The sequence below is a fragment of the Trachinotus anak genome, unplaced genomic scaffold, assembly GCF_046630095.1.
Source record: "Trachinotus anak isolate AG129_WGS33_773 ecotype Australia unplaced genomic scaffold, CSIRO_AGI_Tana_v1 ptg000016l, whole genome shotgun sequence".
In the NCBI taxonomy this organism is placed as follows: Eukaryota; Metazoa; Chordata; class Actinopteri; order Carangiformes; family Carangidae; genus Trachinotus; species Trachinotus anak.
In genome coordinates this window covers 7,693,127-7,712,701 of record NW_027273867.1, presented here as the reverse complement: position 1 = coordinate 7,712,701, position 19,575 = coordinate 7,693,127, and the positions used below count along the sequence as shown (strand labels likewise).

General features: G+C 42.5%; 1 protein-coding gene across 8 annotated transcripts in view; it reads right to left on the bottom strand.

The window, feature by feature from the left end:
- The window catches only part of LOC139633499 (triple functional domain protein), a 78,548-nt gene extending 59,621 nt beyond the window's left edge, over positions 1 to 18,927 (bottom strand). For 6 of the 8 annotated variants that reach the window (XM_071499183.1, XM_071499179.1, XM_071499184.1 and 3 more), the window contains exon 1: positions 18,499 to 18,927. In XM_071499183.1, the coding sequence (XP_071355284.1) occupies positions 18,499 to 18,568 (70 nt within the window). In that variant the 5' untranslated portion in view covers positions 18,569 to 18,927. The remainder of the gene's footprint in view (positions 1 to 18,498) is intronic. The other 2 variants (XM_071499185.1, XM_071499188.1) reach the window with 1 other exon arrangement.
- Positions 18,928 to 19,575: the final 648 nt, after the last annotated feature.

The window sequence follows — 19,575 nt, the reverse complement described above, 5'->3', positions numbered from 1 at the left end:
AGAAATCTGAGCACAGCTAACGGTGCGAGACAAGAGGCCAACACTTGTCTCCACCATGTTCTCCTTCAGTTCTAATCATTAGACCACGATACCTCATCTTGACATTTTCCCAGCTTGTTCTGCTTACGCTGGACCAGTGCACGCAGGAGTCATCTTCTCATCACTCTATAACTCATGACTGAGACCCACTGGTCTCTCAGCCAACACAACAATTGGCCCATTGATCCACCAGCCTATAGCCTGTGTGTGAGAGAAGCTGCTGCTGTGAGTGAGGGCAGCCTGCGGTCAGTGTCATGTGCTGTCAACATGTAAACAGGCTGGACACTCGGCTGGTTGACTCAGTGACACATGCTCCGTCTGTCCCTGTCCCGCTCTGACTCAGGCTAACTCCTTCCTGTTTAACCTCACAGAGCGCAGAGCGGAGCTGCTGGTTGTACTGAATATAGGACCTGAACTGTCAAGTGTTTATGCACCAGGATATCCACACTGCTCTGAGGAGAAACATGTAAACACACACTCTGAAAAAGTTCAGGAAACTTTTCACACCAGCAAAGAAGTTCAATTCTGCCATATTTAATGACTAACTGGAATTACAACACTCCTTTATTTACTAAGAAATCCCTGGATTTCACTCAAACATCAGTGCTATGAATTTCTGGACTTATTACAGTCCCACCATTACTGCTGGACCAGGATATTTTGGCAGCAATAGCCGAGAGTCATAATGAAGTAATTACTTGAGACACACCTACATGAGTAGAGTTTGCATTAAAGCAACAGTGTGACCTGCTCTTTGGTTTTCAGTTGACTCAGGATCAGAAAACACCCCCCTCCCCTCGCTCACATGCTTGCACTTGCAAACACAAAGGACAGTGATCCGACTCACTGCATGTTCCAGTCGGGTCAGTGAAGTGAGCCCAGTCCCAGGTCCGTGCTCCAGGACTGGGCTCACTTCACTGACCCGACCCCGAGCACCAGAAACATGATTACCATCATACTGCTGGTCCTGAGAAGTCCTCACCACCATGACGAGCTTTTCAGAGCTGCTCAACTCCGCCGTGAAGGAGAGCAAAGACATACAACGGCGCGCACATGCTCGGCGTCTGATCGATCTTCAAGTCAGAATTTCTAGTTCGAAGTGAGTTTCCCAGTAATAATTTGATATATATTGATGGATATTGATGTGAAAGCTGTGCACAAGCTGAAAACTTTTGTTTCCACAGATATGATATAAATGCAACAGTAGGGCTGGTGAACACTAGAAATAGGGGGGTTGTTTGTTAATGGAGGGCCTGGGAAGTATCTGCCTTGTTAAAAAGCCCTTGAGCAAGAAACATAACTGTGTAGTGTTATGTGTAACAGCCCCTGACCTCTGACCTTCAGTCAATATCCTTGCATCATATTATATCTCCCTGCTGTTTCCATTTATCAGCTGATCCGGTCATTACGATACAACTGTTCTCTCCGTGACAGCTGGTTCCTCTCTGTCGTGGCAGAGAGAGTGGACTTCCTCAGCACACAGCTGGGATTTAGCAACACTTTCCTGCTGGCAGTTTGCATTAATGAACATATAGCAGCACAGTACACACAAAACTGCACATGAGCAAACTTGCAGGCAACAACTGCCAATGCCACAGGGGCTCAAATTCACAAGGAAAAGCTCTCACGCACAGACACGGCATGGGAAAGCAGAGTCGAGCTTCAGTGGAGAGAAGCACAATGACCTCAAGGGAATTTTCTCTAAAGCTGCGTACCTGGGAGAACTTCACAGAGAATGAATGAGATGAAGGAAAAAGCAGGGGAAAAAAAGGAAAGCAGGAGAGGGAGACCAAACACTGACATACTTCACATATTTGCAATGCCAAAGACGTCCACTTAAGCCACAGTGTGCAACAACGTCAGAGCCGACTACAGTAGCGGTTACCCGCATCTTATCACTATCTAAACAATAAGACTTGTAGCCGAGCCAGAAATCAAACACGCACAGACAAAAGGGAGATAAAACACAACGCACAGCAAGGTCCAACACAGTGGACACAACTGTATGTGCGTAAAGAGACACAAATACACACAGTTATGAGCGGAGGCTTTTCCTCTGAGATGTGGCCGTTACAGCAGTGGGTTAATCCAACCACACACAGACATGCACACACACCCAGAGCCAACTTTGTTACAGACCATAGTAGGATAAGCCCACCGCTAAAACGTCAGCTGAGCTGTTTGGATAAAGTTAAACAGATCACTCTCTCACACACACACACACACACACACACACACACACACAAATCTAACAGACACTGAGGAAATGACAAAGCAAAAAAAATGCAATAGGCCCAATCCCATAAAACATCCAAACTCCCCTCTCTCCGAAACGTGCAAACACTCAGATACCGTGAACTCACCGAGGCCTCAGCTGTGTTGAACACTGCCTATACTGTATCCTACACTCAGCTCCCCTCCACAGACAGCTCCCTCTTGTCCCGACACACGGTTTCTGTCTACGAGCGCCGCGTTAACACAAGACCACCCTTTCTGTGGGCCCCTGCCTTCCCCTTCTCGGCAGGCACACTCATCGTTTGACTCATACACAAAAAGGAAAGACCCCTTTTCATTTGAAAATACCTATTGTGTGGCTCACACTCACTGAAGTGAGGTGTGAGGCACAAAAACAATGAGCAATACCGTGCTGTCAAAGTTTTCTTGGAGAGTGTGGTGGTATATATATACTGCTGTAGGGCTTTAGCAAACATTTAAATGTCAAGGGCCATGGACAACACATTTAACAACACATCACCTAAGGGATCAGCCGTCTCAGTGGATTTGTGTTGCTTGGCACAGAGCTGTAGGTGGTGAGATAACAACGAGAGAGTGAAACTTGCAGGATGAATGGCGTTAACCTCTGAAACTCGCCGTCAAAGTTGACAGTGTTAATGAAAGAGTTTGGTGTTTTTGTTATCTTGCTCTCTGTTTCTGGAGCCGAACGCTCATTGCTGTGGTATTTATGCACTGAACTTCCCATAGAGAGGAAACCTCTTAGTTAAACAATGTGATGGTTACTGTGACGTCGTCGTCTGTGGATTTCTGTGGAGTTTCTGCAGTTGGTGCTCTTTTCTTTGTTAGTTCAGCCGCCGTGGTCATCACCGCTGTGCCAGCCTTTGCCACGGGAAGAGACAAAGTCTGCCTCAGATTGTTGCTCTGATCTTAAAAGATTACTCCACTGATTTTGCTTTGGACAGTTTAAAAAGAGGAGCAAAACTGATGCAGCAGAACCAGACAGATTTGTTTTTATTCCACGTAGTCTTGTCAAAACCTGTCGCCTGCATTACCCACAATGCAACTCAAAAGCCAGCAGTCCGAGATTCTGTTGTATTATGCTAGTAGCAGCTAATGTAGCATCAAGCTTTACAGATTCAAACAGCTGGGAGAGTGACAGCTGCTGTTCGTTGTGAATGAGACCTGATCTGGCTTTGCCCTACAGCCCCAGCTCCAAACACACCCAGCTACAACCTTATGCAAATATCCTCTGACACAGTGCGAGCCTCAGCCAGTAACTTTTAACTTGAGTTCAGTGTGAACAGAAGCGAGAGAAGCGGTTACTCCTCCACTCCGCTACGCGAATTCACTTAAGACAAAACAGGTGAAAAGCTGATTGTCGTGGTCTCTTTTCAACACGTGTGTAACAACTTACAGGACAGAAAAAAGCCAGAGAACCACACTCAGTAAAGCGTTTACCTCTGCCAAGGCCAAAGAGTCCTACATGTCTTTTGTTCAAGGAGCTTTATGTATTTATCTTTAATCCCTGTGCAAGGTTTTATTACCTGATGTGTGATTTGATTTGAGGATGACACCTTTTGCAATTTCATTGTCCTAGCACAATGACAATAAAGTTCTTCCTACTTTGAAATAAAGACGTCAGCATTTTACAATTCATACAGCTCTTGTATGAATTGTCTCATTGTTATATCACAACTGCTACTGAAAGCACTCCTAAATGCTGCTGCGGCCATATGCAATGTTATTTACCATTAAATGAATAAGTAGTACACCTCTGTGTGTGATGCAGATTCAACATTTTCTGCCACCAGATTCAGGTTATTATCTGGATCTGCACCAAATCTGGATCTGCACAATAAATAAGTCAGATTTTTTTACATCAAGATCCAAACATTATTTATTGAGAAATTGACGAAAATGTTGCAAAGTGTTCTATCACACAATATTTATGAAAGTGATGTAAAAAAAATCTACACCACGATTTAATGAGGTCTCCTGTGGCCCATGCCCCAGTTTGTTGCAAATCAGCTACGTACTTTTTGTGTAATCCTGCTAACAAATAAAAAAAAAACAGACGTGTGAAAAAATAAGCTCATCTGTGGGGAGAAAGAGGGATTGACATGCAGCAAAGGGCCCGGACTGGATTCCAACTCGGGCCACTGTGGCAAGGACGGAGCCTAAATAGTAAGCACCCTACCAAGTACCCCACCAGGGCGCCCAGTATAACAAAACTTTTAACAGACAATCATGATCCATGATCTGAATTGTGATCTTTCTTCCCAATTCTGAAATGTACCATAGAGAATATCCAGACTCAAACCAGCCAAGAGACTGGGCACCATTTAAAACACAATACTGCTTTAAAGAATAAAAAACAGTCTTGTGCATCAGCATCTTGAATCTGACATCGTCCAGTTTAAAACAGCACAATATCCACGTCAGATATTACGACCACCCCACTCACCTCTTCCCATCACTTGCTACGGTTATCGTATTTTTTTCGACTTCTCTAATCCGTCGCTCAGTGATAACTGTTTACGTTTCAGGACCTGATCCCAGGACCTGAGATACACAGGGTTTCCACCAGTGTAAGCTCGGTGGGTGCGCTCTTGGCTTTGTTTCTACCTGGAAGATTTAGAAGTATATCCTCTAGGAGACAGATGAGGGCTGAATCAGGAGCGACCGACACCAAAACATCTTCCTTGAGAACTGCCAGTTTTATACAATGAAAACATAACAACATGGCAACACTGGGAGGTTACTATATCGTCATTGTGATATTGTGGTAGATGAAACAAAGCTAAGCAGAAAGACAATCAGGAGCTTACCTTCATCTCATCCCCGCCGTCACTGGTTGAAACCTTAAATTTACAATTGTTCATTTTATCCTCAACACCAGCTTCTTGTTTGACGTCACAGTCACACAACTGTTCAGAGATCAATTACCTACCCACCTACCCAGTTCTTCTTCATTCCATACATAGTTGAAACATGAAATACATTAATACCTGCGCACCCAACTACTTTTACCATCAGCCGCTGAATCAAAACTGTCTTGGATACATGAATCTACCGTAAATCTATAACCAAAACTAAACTGATGCTAGACAGGAGCAGACAGAATACAGAGCTGTTTATTCAACCAGTGCTTTTCTTTTCTGATGCTCAAGACTGACTTTTTTCTATTAACCCATGTTGTTCTCTGCTCCCTGTTAGACACTGTAGCCAAGATGAAAAGGCCTGGCTATGCACCAAATATCAAAACTGAAGACCACTGCTTTAACCATTTTTCCTGAGGACCTCGGGGACCCCCTCCTCAAGGACCTCAGCAGTATGTAACCTTTGCTTGAACACACAAAAGGCCTCTGACTGTGATGTTTACAGTGGATCAATTCCTCTCAGTCACTGGCTCTTAGCAGGAGAGAAAAAGGGAGTGAAAAGTAGTCGGAGGAAGAGACAGACAGAAAAGAGAAAGTGAGCGAGATGGGGAGGGCAACAGTGAGATAGCAGTTTTGAATGCACTGGAGACCCAGAGAAAAAAGGAGTACAATGGTCTTTCAGGACTTGTCCTAGTTTGGTTCACTCTCTCCCGCCGTCTCTTTCTGCTCTCAAAATAGGAGCAGGGACCGTTCTGGCAAATCTTTCACACTGATCCTAATCAATTGCCAACCAATTCAATTCTTTCACTGACCACTTTCATTAACCAGCAGAAACTCTGTTAACACAGCTTGACACGCACATCCACGCTTCTCCTCTTCATTATCTGTGCGAGGTCTTGCTCTCTCTCCATCTTTGAATTTCACAGCTTCTTCTTGTGCTTTCTCTTCCACCTGCAAAGAATAGACTTCCTTATTTCCCTCCAACAGTACAATAAAATCATTCACTCTCTCCTGAGGCTTATTGTTTATGCTCCTCTTGCAAGAATGCGTGAAGAAAATGGTTATCTGCACACATGTGTTCATGGCCACTTGCAACCTGCGCTCCCCTCCCACTCCCACTCCCGCTCCAACCTACCTCCTGTTTTCTCCTTTATCTCCATCTTCTCTCCATTTTTCTCTATGCCCCCTCGACTCTTTTCCCTCTCCCGCTCCAGCTTGTTTTAAGAAGGCAGCGGCGGGGCGGCAAATTTTCCCCGAGCTCACACCAATTAGCTATCACGCCGGAGAAATTACCGAACGAGAGCACAGCAGATGAGAGGAAAAAAAAGTGGGACAAGCTCCTTTTTATAAACACACAGAGAGGCGAGAGGTTTGCATATGTGGGTATTGTGCGTGTGTGTGTGTGTGTGTGTGTGTGTGTGTGTGTGTGTACTGTATGTGTGTTTCAATTGTTCCTAAGAGGGATTTAAACAAGATGAAAACTCTTTCACTTACACATTCGACAAACAACCTAATACTTCAGTTCCCTTGCTAATGCACTAAGAGACTACGTTTGACTTTTAAAAAACTTTTATCCAACAGGGTAAAACAGAACCAGCAAAGGCCAACTGACACTTAATAGCCCCATTTTTACTCCTGAAACTGACTGTAAATACTTTGTTCTGCTTGATCTGATTCACAAGTATTCTGACTGATAATCGTGTTAGTACGTGAGCGTGAACGTCTGCTTTTTCATTTTGGTTTATTTTTCTAAGTAGACTGGAGCTGCACAGCCGGTAAAACTTTCTTTTTAATGCATCTAAATGCAGCGTTGTGATCTACTCAATGGCCCATATCAGGATCACAGGAACCAGCCATCGCTGCACTTATCAGCTGGCCTTTGGTCTTATCTCGTCCGTCCCTGGGCGGCCCGTTTGTGTGAGCGGCAACGTCTCCCGGACAGCACAGGGTATTACCGACCTGGTTTACATAGGCCCGCTGGTAAAGACATAACGTAGGTCAGACGGACAGACGTGGTAGCTGTGGTAACCATGGTGACAGACTGAAACCCCAGCCTTTTGTGGGGGACATAAAAAGCAGAATAAAACATGCACCAGCAGCACAGAAAGCTGTCTGTATTCTGCATGTTTCATGTGTGAGTATAAATTATCGATGTTCTCTGAATGACACTGCTTTAGTCTGAAAATGACACATGGCTTGGTCCTCATCTGGCTTCGTACCTACCCAAATGTGTCCATATCACTCAGTATCTGAATGTGTGGTCAGGTTTGTAGTTTTCATCAAATAGTTCCTGAATCAAATCAGAGTTTTCCCATTTTCAGACTGTATTTTATTTTGGTTAATTTTTCATACACGGCTCAGCATATTTGGAAATACCCTCATTCACTTTCTGAGGTGAGGAGATTAATATCACTTTCATGTCAGTCTATTAAAAATACAGCTACAGCCAAGAGATGGCCAAGTTTAAAAATGACAGCGGGATTGTGTGGCAGCCAGTGGAGACTGTAGGAAGTCACTGTCTCCGGCTGAGAAATAGTCCCGCACGTTTTTTCATTTCAGTTTTTCTACTGATTTTGGGACTTTGTTACTGTCGGACAAAGACAGGTTCACTGGCTGGAGCTTCATATTTCATACAGACATGAGGGTGATATCAAACTACTCAACTAACATTCGGCAAGAAAGAGAATAAACATTCCTCAAAACAATTCTGGAGCTGTAGCAAGTAGTTGATTAACTGACATTGACATAATCTGCAACTATTTTCATAATTCATTTCATTTCATTTCATATTAGTAATTTTGAAGCAAAAATGCCAAATATTTGTTTTTAAGTCTCTCAAATGTAAAGATTTTTTCTACATTATATCATGGTAACTTGAATCCCTGTGGGTTTCAGACTGGACAAGATCTGAGAGACTGTAAAGGACATTTTTCACTGTTTTCTGACATTTTATAGACTAAATGATTCATCAAGAAAATAATCAGAAAATTCATTAATATGAAAATAATTGTTAGTTGCAGCCTAAAACAATTCCTTTAACATCAAGGAGGTTAAAAGAAAAAGGGGTTTTACAGAAAAACACATTTTTAGTCCTTAAAATTGTTATTTAGAAAAATGGTATTGGTAAAGAAACTACTCAGGAGCAAGAGTAATTTACAAACTGTTTACAATACTGTTAAAGCCTCTGTGTGTGTGTGTGTGTGTGTGTGTGTGTGTGTGTGTGTGTGTGTGTGTGTGTGTGTGTGTGTGTGTGTGTGTGTGTGTGTGTGTGCGTGCGCGTACACAGTGACCTATCACAAATCCACACACCTACCTCCCTCTCTCCACCTCCACGCCTACGCACAAAAACACACACAGGGTAATCCCAGAGAATAAATACCAGATTAGGTCAGTGTGAGTAATCCAATGAACTCTCACCTCTAACATGCCTAATGCTGTTAGAGCTGACAATATCACACTCACACACACTCTCTCTCTCACACACACACACACACAGGGACAGGGACTTGCACTGCTGCTGCAGCTCTGCTCTTAAACACATCATGTACTGTATATCTTCCTGTTGAAGTGAGCAGATTTGTTGTTAAAACAGTTCTTGGCCAGTCTGCTTTCCCACACACTCCACGCCCTCTCTGAGAGGATCTGCAATCTGCTCCCTATATTATTAATAACATACCGACTTTCTGGTGTCATAGCATTCTATATATTTATATATATTATTACAGCGTTTTATCATCAACATGTGCGATCCTATTAAATCCATTTCTGGAAAGACTTCACTGCAGCATAATAAAACACACAGGGTCAATGTTATTCATCACCCTTTTCAAATCACTCCCCAGACTTGTCCTACCTCATTGGTAAGCTGTTAGAGGCCGCTCTTCACATCGCCATGTACGGCACATCCAGAGAAAGACAAAACTTGTTTACAAGCATCTGACTAACAGGGAAGTGAGCGTTGTTCCCTGTGAAATGCAATCTGCTGGTTTTTGTTCTGGTTTCGGCGTTGTATTACTGCGGTATGCCTAAAAGTTTACACTGACATCATACATGCTTTGGGCTACTAACAACTCCAGCGTTCCCATTCACTTCACTTCATGGCTTTTGATGGCTTCGCTCACCGTGTTCTGATTGAAAAATTACAGTGTTTTGTCTAGCCAGGCATCTGTGGGCTAGGTTTTCCGACCATTTCTGCTGTGGACCCCTGTCTGTGAGGTCAAAACATTTTTCCCCTCTTTTACTGTTACCATGGTAGTCCCAAAAATCTTCAGTCTGCATTAGTAATTTCTCTAGTTGCATTAATAAGCCTGTACCTCATTACTTGGTGCAAGAAAACTTTGCAGCTGATTTCCTGGTCTGCATTTACAGTTGTGCTTATCAGGTTTTAAGACCTCATAAAATGTCCTCACCACCTCTGTTTGAACCACAGTAGCTTTAGTGTTAATAATCAGTCAGGAAACTGCATGGTCACCATGAGAAACTTACCTCCTGGCTCACCTCGTGACATTTATTGTACGGCACATTCAACAACAAATAAAATGAAGCAGGCAAACCAAAGTTTTCACACTGGAAGAAACCATTGTTATTCCAAAGTAAACCTAACCCAGATGACCAGTCCTTACAAGCCTGTGATATGACACGCAGATCAGCAGCAAAGGCCTTGAGCAAGATGATGTATTGTGCCAGCTTGGCGTCAGGTTTACCACAGAATTGTTTAATCAATTTTTTTGTCAGAGAAAGTTAAAGCAGCTATAGTTGATGTCTATTCCCTATTCCCTGGACAGTTTAGCATCTTTGAGCTCACTGTTTTGGTTTTCTGACCCACAACTTTCACTGTTTACTCTGTTTACTCTTGTTCACTAGCTCTCTTTTGTCAGTGACAGGCAGCTATTTTCAGTGAAAAAATCTCTGAAAACCAACTGTCTGTCTGCAGAGGCAAAGTTAGCAACTAGCTGGTGAACATAGTGGTGCGTTGAGCAGCTGCAAAGACAAATATTTGCTACAAGATGTAAAGGAGACCAAAAACAAAGCTAAAAGGAAAGTGAATATTGGACTTGCATTCAGCAAGAGAGACAACTCCCAATTAGTGCTAATGTTGCAATGATTTGACAGCACATTCACCCTGTTAGCTGGTAATATTAAGAGATAATATGTCAGTGGTGAAGGCAGGGTGGTGCAGTGGTTAACGCTGTAGCCTGACAGCATGAAAGTTCGGGGTTCAAACCAAATGTCAGCTGAGATTGGCTCCAGCCCCACCCTCCCCCCCTAGATGCCAGAGGTGTGTTTACAGCACATTTTAGCTGCCTCAAATTGGCAAAAAAAAAAACAAAAGAAAAATTCTGTTAATGTAGATTTCAACCCAGTTAAAATGTTTATATGGTGTTTTTTATATAATACAAGACATACCATAAAGGAAATAAGCAGCCGACACAAATGACTGTGTATTTCCACCATCAAAAACAGCTTCAGACAGCCAGGGATTCATCCCTCATATAACCAAAGGAACCAATCCCATCAATTTATGGGGACGGGGGGCAAAATAAACTCAGAACCTTGTTAGCACAGAGAGCAAGAGTTAGCATTAGCACAACGACTAACACTGTGTCAGCCACTGCCAGTTATAAGCTAGCAAACAACATAAACAAATAAAAGATACTAACTGCGTTAACTGTTTATATATGTCTGACTCATCACTCCTAAACAAACTCTTGAGACTGAGTCTGACCGAGGCTCAAATATAATAATCTCAATGTTTCCTCCTCTAACCGTCTTGATACTCTCTGCTCTTTCACCTGTCAATGCAGCACTAGCAGCGGTGGTAGGCGGGGCATAGTATGTGAGTAAGCATAGATGTGCTTCCAACTCCAGTTCTACTTTTTTCACTTTTTATATGGGAAAACCATGTTAAACAAAATATTAATAATAGACTATTTTACATACATTTAAAACAGGTCTGGAGAGTAACTTTAAAGAAACTAATACCTAAAGTAGGAGCTGCTGAAGAGAACGCGCTTTAATTCACTTCCCCCTTATCGTCCCAGCTGGTCTGAGATTTGGAGCTTTTGTTATGTCTGTGCTGTGATTCTTGTTTGTTTGTTATAACTTTTGAAACCTGTCCCTCTTTCAGACTAGAGCAAGCCTTATGAGTGGGCAGAGTTTCAGTCACATGATGTGGAATAACAGTGGGTATTCCACACAGTGATTTGTCAAACATAACCTTGGACGTTCTTCCATTCTGGCACAAACATCCATTTTGTATCAACTCTGTCACAGACTGTGTGTTGCTAATCATGATCTGATGTGTCATTCCTCTCGATGATCTCAGAGACTGGCAGCTCTCTGCGTCTCAATGTTTAATGATTTACCAAAACTTTGATCACGCTGCCACGGCCTCCAAGAGATTATAATTCAAACAATCCTCCCGTGCAAACTGACCTCACAGCCGATTGAGGGGGTTCGGCTTTGTCTGATGGCTGTAATCTGCCTTTAAATTTTAATGTACCTGCACCTGTTACTAGGGGCGAGGAAGATTATGTGTTTACACAAGGGCTCATGGGAAAATGAGAGCGATTTAAATAATTTACTCTTTGCTGTTTATTAACCTGCTGGTATTTCCTACATATTTCTGCAATTTTCTCTGCACAAATATGGGATCATGACAGAAAGAGGTTGTTTTTCAGGATATGACAGGTCAGCAGATGACCTGGGAATACTTTTTATTTCCAAAACAAACCATTTTATATGTTGATGAAATCCCTTTAAATTTCCATCTTTATCCTCATATATAGATGGGATGTTTTTGTCTGTGCCACTAATGGACTCCAAGTGCCTGAGCTGCTGGTCTTGTTACCATGTGCTCAATGTTCATTTTAAGGGATGAATGCCTTTCTTACTGAAACATCACATTTTAATACCACAATAAAAGGAACAGTTAGAGTAGAAGGGATGTTTTTCATCCCTATGTTTTTAGCTTAATCCCAGCCCTTTCTAAAAAGCTTTTTCCCCAGCCATCCATTTGCTCTTTGATTGAAGCTGCCTGGCAAAATAAAAGGCAAAAATCTCATAACCATCATCTTTCCCTCCAACTGGCTTCCATTTATTGTATTCATGTCGCTCATTTGCACAACAGTACAGTTACTTAGAGGTGTGTGTGGTACCGGACACATTATGTGTGGATGAGTAAAAATGGCCACTGGCTGTGTGGAAGCAAGAACGAATGTGGTACGCCGTGACCTTAACAATACAAAGACAGGCAGAAGACAAGATGGAGAGGACGGAGACGAGGTCAGCGAGAACGGCGAATTGAACACAGCGCTCATTTGAGAGTGAGTCAGTGTGAAAAGCGATCGAGAGAGAACAGCGGCTGCATATCACAAAGACCCTTGTACAAGGAGCCACATGATTTCTGAGTGTCGAAAAGCATTACTCTCGATTACTCAGCCTCAGCTTCTATAAAATTCCCAGTGCACTGGAAATAAAATTTCCATGTGCTCTGAAGACAATCTGCAGCTAAATTCTGCTCATTTTTTCTTCAAGAGTAACTGCACCTAGACGAATGTATCAGACAGTTGGATGTTGTGGTGGGTGATCCAAGCATGTATATAAATTTGTTCTGTTTTGCCATTCAGTTTAAACCGGGGTATTGATCCTTAAACTGCCTTTAATGTAAGCATGTTCCAACACTAAGTACCAACTGATACTAAAGCTCTCTTTTACCCAGAAACTGTGCTTGGAATTCATCAGGATTATTATTATGTAAGGTGACATGGGGTAAGGTATTTTTATGGCATTATAATACATTGGCAGCCCATTAATACTGAATTACAGTAACTGATAGAGGAAATACTGAATTTCGTGATGTTAAAGAATATGTGGATTTGTCGATACCAGATTCACTTAATAAGGTCAGAATCTGTAACAATACCTCTTTGGGGTATCGGTTCAGTGCATCCTTAATCAGTCCCTTTCATATTTCTGGGTGTATTATGCCATTCTGGATAGGAAAGAACCCAATAGTCAGTTTGGATCTGGCCCCAACTTGGTAAAATACCCAGAATTGTTTGTTAAGCTCCGCAGCCAGTGGATCCCTTATTGAATCTTTTATTCGTGTTCTCTGTTTAGTTTGTCTCTTTTGCCTCTTTCAGACACTACAGGCATCAACAAAGAAAGGCTAAGGCTAATGACATATCAGACACGTGATAACTCAACAACATATTAACAACAAACACGGAGGACCGGCTTAAATGTTCCAAAGTCAACAGAACAACTGCAAAATGCAATATTTGCAGGAGGACACACAACAAGTCCAGGGTTAATAAATGTCACAGAGCAGTCATGCAATATATGGTGAAAGCCCCACCAGCATTCAGTGCAGTAGTAGTATGGTTTAGGTTTAATAGTTTATTAGTTTTGTTTCGGCAATAAGTGTAACAAAAAGACAGATAAAAAGATTTGATGAGGGATTCAAAAGGATTCAGATTTGCTAAAATGCTATTGAACTCCCCGACTGTGGACAACGTTGCATCGCTGTTTTATGATGTGGTGACGTAATCTAATTCGTCGGGTTTTGTAATTTGCTGGAAACGGCCAAAAACACACATTCCTCAGAATTTCTCAACACATTTTCAAGAAAATTTTCAACATAATAGATACTGTTGCTCTGCTGCTTTGATTTTGACCGTCACTTCTCACTTCTTTAAATCCTTCTCTCCGTTTCGCAGTTGGAGGCTTAGGTTCAAATACCATGTTTCATACTTGTTTTGTTGGCCGCTTTTCTGTGATTACCGGTTTCGAACAACCTGTCAAGTACAAAGTAAGAACAAAATCTATGTCACTACAAGCCAAGCCTTCATTCATTCATTTGTATAGATCTATGATGCACCAATCCTCTGTTTACTTCAATCCCATAAACATGGGATGATAAAAGAAGTCTGCTTTGTGTAGCACTAGGCTTTAGCCTGTGCTCTGCATCTGACTTGGCAGCTTTAAGCCTGGAGGAAACCTTTACTGAGGGACCTCAATCAGTCTCCATCTCCTGGATCAATATCCATTAGTCTCAGAGTGTGTGTGTGCATGCATGTGTGTGTGTTCAGACATCATCCTGGGTGAATGGGCCTGAGTCATAAATGCAAGCTCTGGATCAGATTTCTCCTCCTCTCCTGCTTGTCTGGTTCACTCTCTTTCTCCCACAAACACACGTACACACTGATGCTCATTCAAACATACAGACCGACCTTATGAACGACATGTTGCTGCCTCTAAACATTCATTCATGGAGGCCTGGCAGTGCGGGTTGCCTTTATTTTTTTTTTTCCACTGTGCATAATACCATAAACTACCAACAAGTAATAACTGTATGAAATCAACACTAAATCAGCCTCTTAGTCATCAGTGCAGCCAAATATATGTTTGGTGTGGAATTACTTGATGATTGACAACATGCCACAACAAAACTCCCCCTTTCAGATCTCTGAGGCCTAGGTAATAATTCCAGTCTGGAAGACAGGGGATACAAATGGGAGGGGGGGGGGGGGTTTTCCTTTTTTAAATTTTTATTATTAGTTGTCATTTTGTCATTTAGCATCAGGACGGAAAGGCCCAACACGAGTGAGTGAGGGAGGGAGGGAGGAAAACATAAAACACATCAGCGAATCAACGGTCAGAAGAGCAGACAGAGAAGAGCGAAGAAAGAAAAGAGGGAGGACATGGGGGGAAAACAAAGAGAGCAACGCCAAAGGATGGAAAAAGAGATGAGGATGGAGCTGGGGATAGAGAGGGGGGAAAAAAGTGTAGCCTGTGGCAAGACACTCGAAAACCTGTGCATGTCAGAACAAGATTCCCAGATCTATGAGGAGGAAGTTCATGAGCAAAACAAAGAGGAGGGGAGCGCCGAATGTGACACTCAAGCCTCCCAACAAGCTTATTGTACAAAGCTAGTGTTAGGCGATCTATACTTAGGCCTATAGTGGTTTCACTGCTGGTTTCACTACTGAGACGACTGATTCAGAACAACACCTTCAACAAGGATGGTCTGCTTAGAAGTGTTTTGAACCAACTGAAGTTGAGAAAAATAACTGGTGATTATGTACAATATGAACCAGAAATGATGCTAAAAATGAGCACAAAGGAATAAAAAAAAAAAAATCAGATCCCCATTTGCCAAATCCAGTCTTATATTTACAGTAAATATCTGTCCATAGTCATCATTATCGCATACAGTAGGTGGTCCTGTCAACCACTGTCCTGTTGTGCTCAGTGAGATCTGCTCACCACCAACAGGGCCTGGGTCTCACTGCAGAAGCATCCAACAAAAAGCACAGATCAACGAGACCAACTGAGAAAATCTGGGTCATATTTAGCATAAAGGCCAGCTGTTTGTGACTGCAACACATTCAGTAACGCACAATTCAGTTATCAGTGCTACATATAGCTTTAGAGCTGTAAAGAACTGTCATATAAAAAAGCAGCTTATGATAGCTTTTTGTTAATAAAACTTCAATAATTGTTAATAAAACTTAAATAATTGCAGTTAACTTAGTATACAAATTGTATACTAAATTGTAAGCAAGTATAAGTATACGAAATTGTATACTTACTCCCCCTAAAGATAGACCATTTTTGGTAAAATACCAAGTTTAAAAAAACAATTTTGGGTTAAGATTGTGGTTAAATTAGGGAAAGCAGATTAAGATTAAGGTTGCTGTCACATTACTGTGACAACTGAGAATGCCTCAAGTACAGATTGGCCTGAAATTTAAATTTCATCTATTTGACAGCCAGTGTTAAAATATTCTTGTGATTCAACAGTGCCAGCGGAAGATAGTGGCACGAAATGTTCATTCATGATCCTTCAAGTGTGTTTTTGTCATCTACAAACACAGATTTGTTTTCATTGTATCCAGAATTTCTCTCTTCTATTAATTCAGCAGCAGCAGCAGCCCCACCACTGCTAGAAAAATGTAAGTGCAATAAAACTAATTATCTATGTCACTGTTTCTCTCAAACAAACAAACAAAGTTAATATGTGGTATTATAATACTGTATTTGTAAATAAGAGATATTTCTATACTACAAACTAAAACTGCAGCAGATGGGCTTATGGTAATAAGAAAAGGAGGCATGTAAAAAAATGTAATTATACAACACATTAGCAACAGATCAGATTAACATTGAAGCAGAATGGCTGCAGCTGCGCAGCATCAACAAAACACACAAAGTGTGGTTGCAAGTGAGTTTCAGGATGCCTCTTGCTTCTCTGCCTAAGAGGAAGCCATCAGATCAGCTCAATACGAATACTGAGCTTCACTCTGTGGCTTATTATCTCGCTAGACACAAAACCACAGGAGCCAGAGGCTGGATGTCAATACTCTGCATTCTCCTCCTTGTTTACACGCTTCTAACTGTACTAAATCTAAGTTCTACCACAATGGTCCTACACATGACAGTGTACTAGAACAGCCAGTGATTTGGCTTATGAACAGTAGACACACAGTGAATTATCTGCTTTACATTTTCTCTTATATGCAACTGTGTAATATTTAAGTACCACACACCTATGCACATATCACCAAGAAAATTTTACTTGCAACTACCACGATACACGTACGACACAAGTAGCTATTGGTTCCTGGAGAGGCTTGTTTTAAATACATGTAATTCGTACAAGCTAGCAAAGCAAGTGGAGTAGACATGACATCAGGCACTGGATCTAATTCACTGCCTGCAGTCAGTGAGCAGAGCTAGAGGGGGATCTGGCATATCCAAGTGCAGCCCACAGGCTCATCAGCGTTTTCATGTCAAAGACCCACAAATAGACGGGCCTTCGTCCACTGGTTCAAAATTTCATTCAACTGTATCACAGACAACCCCATTTAAAAGTGCACTGTTGTTATATACAGAACCTGCATTAATATTCATACTGTACCTTAGGTGGGGGCATGAAAATCAACATCAAATATGCAATCTTTACACTTGTTTTCAAGTGCAAAGTCTGCTGGGTAAAATAAAACTTTAGCTTACGTTTATGCAACCCCTTGAATCTCTGTAAGGACCCCTGAAATTCACAGTTTATGAGCCATTGTTATGAAATCACTGTAGGCCCGTGTTGGGACTTCAAGTCACAGTCCTTGCTGATAAATTAGCCTATTTAGCTAATGTTAGCAATCTGAGGGTGAAACTGGGTAGCATCTAATAATGTCCAACAGTAACAGTTTAGTTGTGTATGAGTAAATCAGTGTGCCTGACTTTTAGGGGTTTTACTCCATCCAGCAGATCGTGATGATGATAAAAAGCAGCCTTTTGGCCTCGGTAGCTATGTTACACGGCTAGCTTACCCTGCACAGTGCACACCCAGGCTAAATGTGCCACGCCATGTATTGTTTACATAGCTTGCACGCTGATGCTATTTTTTGACCGAGTTAACGGGATAGTGAATTTAAAAACAGACACAGTACTTGTGTTTGCGGCTAATGAGGCAAATAGCTGTTCAGATACACACCAGCTTTGTCATGTCACTGGCAAGCTAGCAACGCTAAACTAGCTAGCATTTGTTAGCAGACAGGATTCACCAAATCTGATTCAGGATTCACTAGCTTCCAGGCTAGCATCGGAAGCTAATGTTGAATCCAGTTAGTGAACGCACAAGTCCATTGTCGGACAGCCCTGACCTGCTTCTTCTCTGGTTTCAACAAAACCTCAAGTCACTCCACTGGATTTGGAGAAATATATGTCACCCATGTGACATTTCGTTTGTATTAATTATAATGACGCAAAGTCGCTTTGATCCACGAGTTGTGCCGGGCTTTAGCTGGACGGAAAACATCCACTTGCGGTTCCAATGTTTTTCCTTTCCCTCAACGTTACCGGTTCCAGTATACATTTCACATCCCAACTTTGACAACAAAGAGTGGTCTAAGAGAGTTTAAGTACTACCAGGGAAAGGGCAAAACAAAGAACAATGTTTTTTGAAGAAAAGTAAAAGGAAGCTAATCAAGCTCTGGCACATCCAAGAGATTTGTCCGAAGATGGAACTCGGACAATTAGCACTGTAGCTAACTCTGCCTGGCTACACAGTATGGATGGGCTATCTCATGTAGTTATGAGAAAATATTCAAGAAACCCATTTTCAGAGATTTCCACAACTGCACTGGCCATTGCTATTTGTCGTACACTTCGTCTATGACAACGGTTATGAAATTAATTGGTTAAAACCCGACCCTAAACCTTTACTGCCTGAGCCCCCAAACAGCCTACATGGACGGGAACAATGTCCCTCCCGTAGCTGGACCAAAGGGAGCAGCTCCCAGTGGAGCTCAGTCCGACCTCTCCCACTCTTTTTCGGGCTTACCGGTCTTCAAAAACGGCGGTATGTCGCTGGCGTCCTTCGTCGTCTCCTCCGCTCCTTCCCCGGAGCTCATGGCTGCCTCAACCCGAACCTGGGGCTCAGTAACTCCCGAGTAAATCCCCCAAAAAATCGACAAAAAGACGGCACCAACAAATCACTTCTGTCCCGACAAAAGCGTCATTAAAGACACACGGACGGTTACGGTGACTCGTAGTCGCTAGCAGTGCCATCTGCAGACCTCCATCTTGGGGTAACGTAATTGGAAACGATCAGCCGGGGGCACCGGGTTCCTCCTCGGAGTGGAGCCGAGGGGAGAGTCGCTGTGGCGCTGAGGAGGGGGACGGGAGGGGCCGGGTCGCTGCTCGGTGAATCTCCGTAAGCTTTCGGAAATGAGCAGACGGTGGGTCATCAAGAAACGACGGCGGTCACTGTGTGTGTGTGTGTGTGTGTGTCCAACTTGCAGCAGTGAAACGTTGGGCATTTGAAACCAATGAGTCATGAATCAAAAACACACGTAGATAATAACACGGGATATAAAGGCTGTCAGTTGTGATAATCCAGTGAATGACAAGCTCACAGGCCATGTGTAACTCGAGCTGTCTATGCGACACACGCTGGTGGGGATAGATTTAACAGACTGTGATTCATCTATTGTTAATTGTTTCTGCTGTGCTGCCATAAAAAGTAGGTGGACGCGAGTTGCTCATACTTAAAAAGAGGAGTAGTGAGAGTGGTACAGTCTGCCGGACACAATCCAAGCAGAAAAGCTTAGCGCTGAGCTTCTGGTCTGAGCTGTATTACTAATGCCATCTGCTGGTGTAGACTGGAACTGATGCTTCTGCCCAGTCTCCTTCCAGCGAAAATACAAAAATATGAAATTTGTGTTGATCATATTAATGCTTCTTCTGCATCATTTCACTGCAGCTCATAATCTCCTCGTTGGCTGGCCAGCACCTCCAGCCGCCCGAGGACACAATCAGTGAATCCCCATGGAGGCCGAAGGTGTTGAGTCTTGAATAAATAAATAAGACACTGTGAAATAAATACATGGTGTGTAATATAACACTCAAATAATCCAAT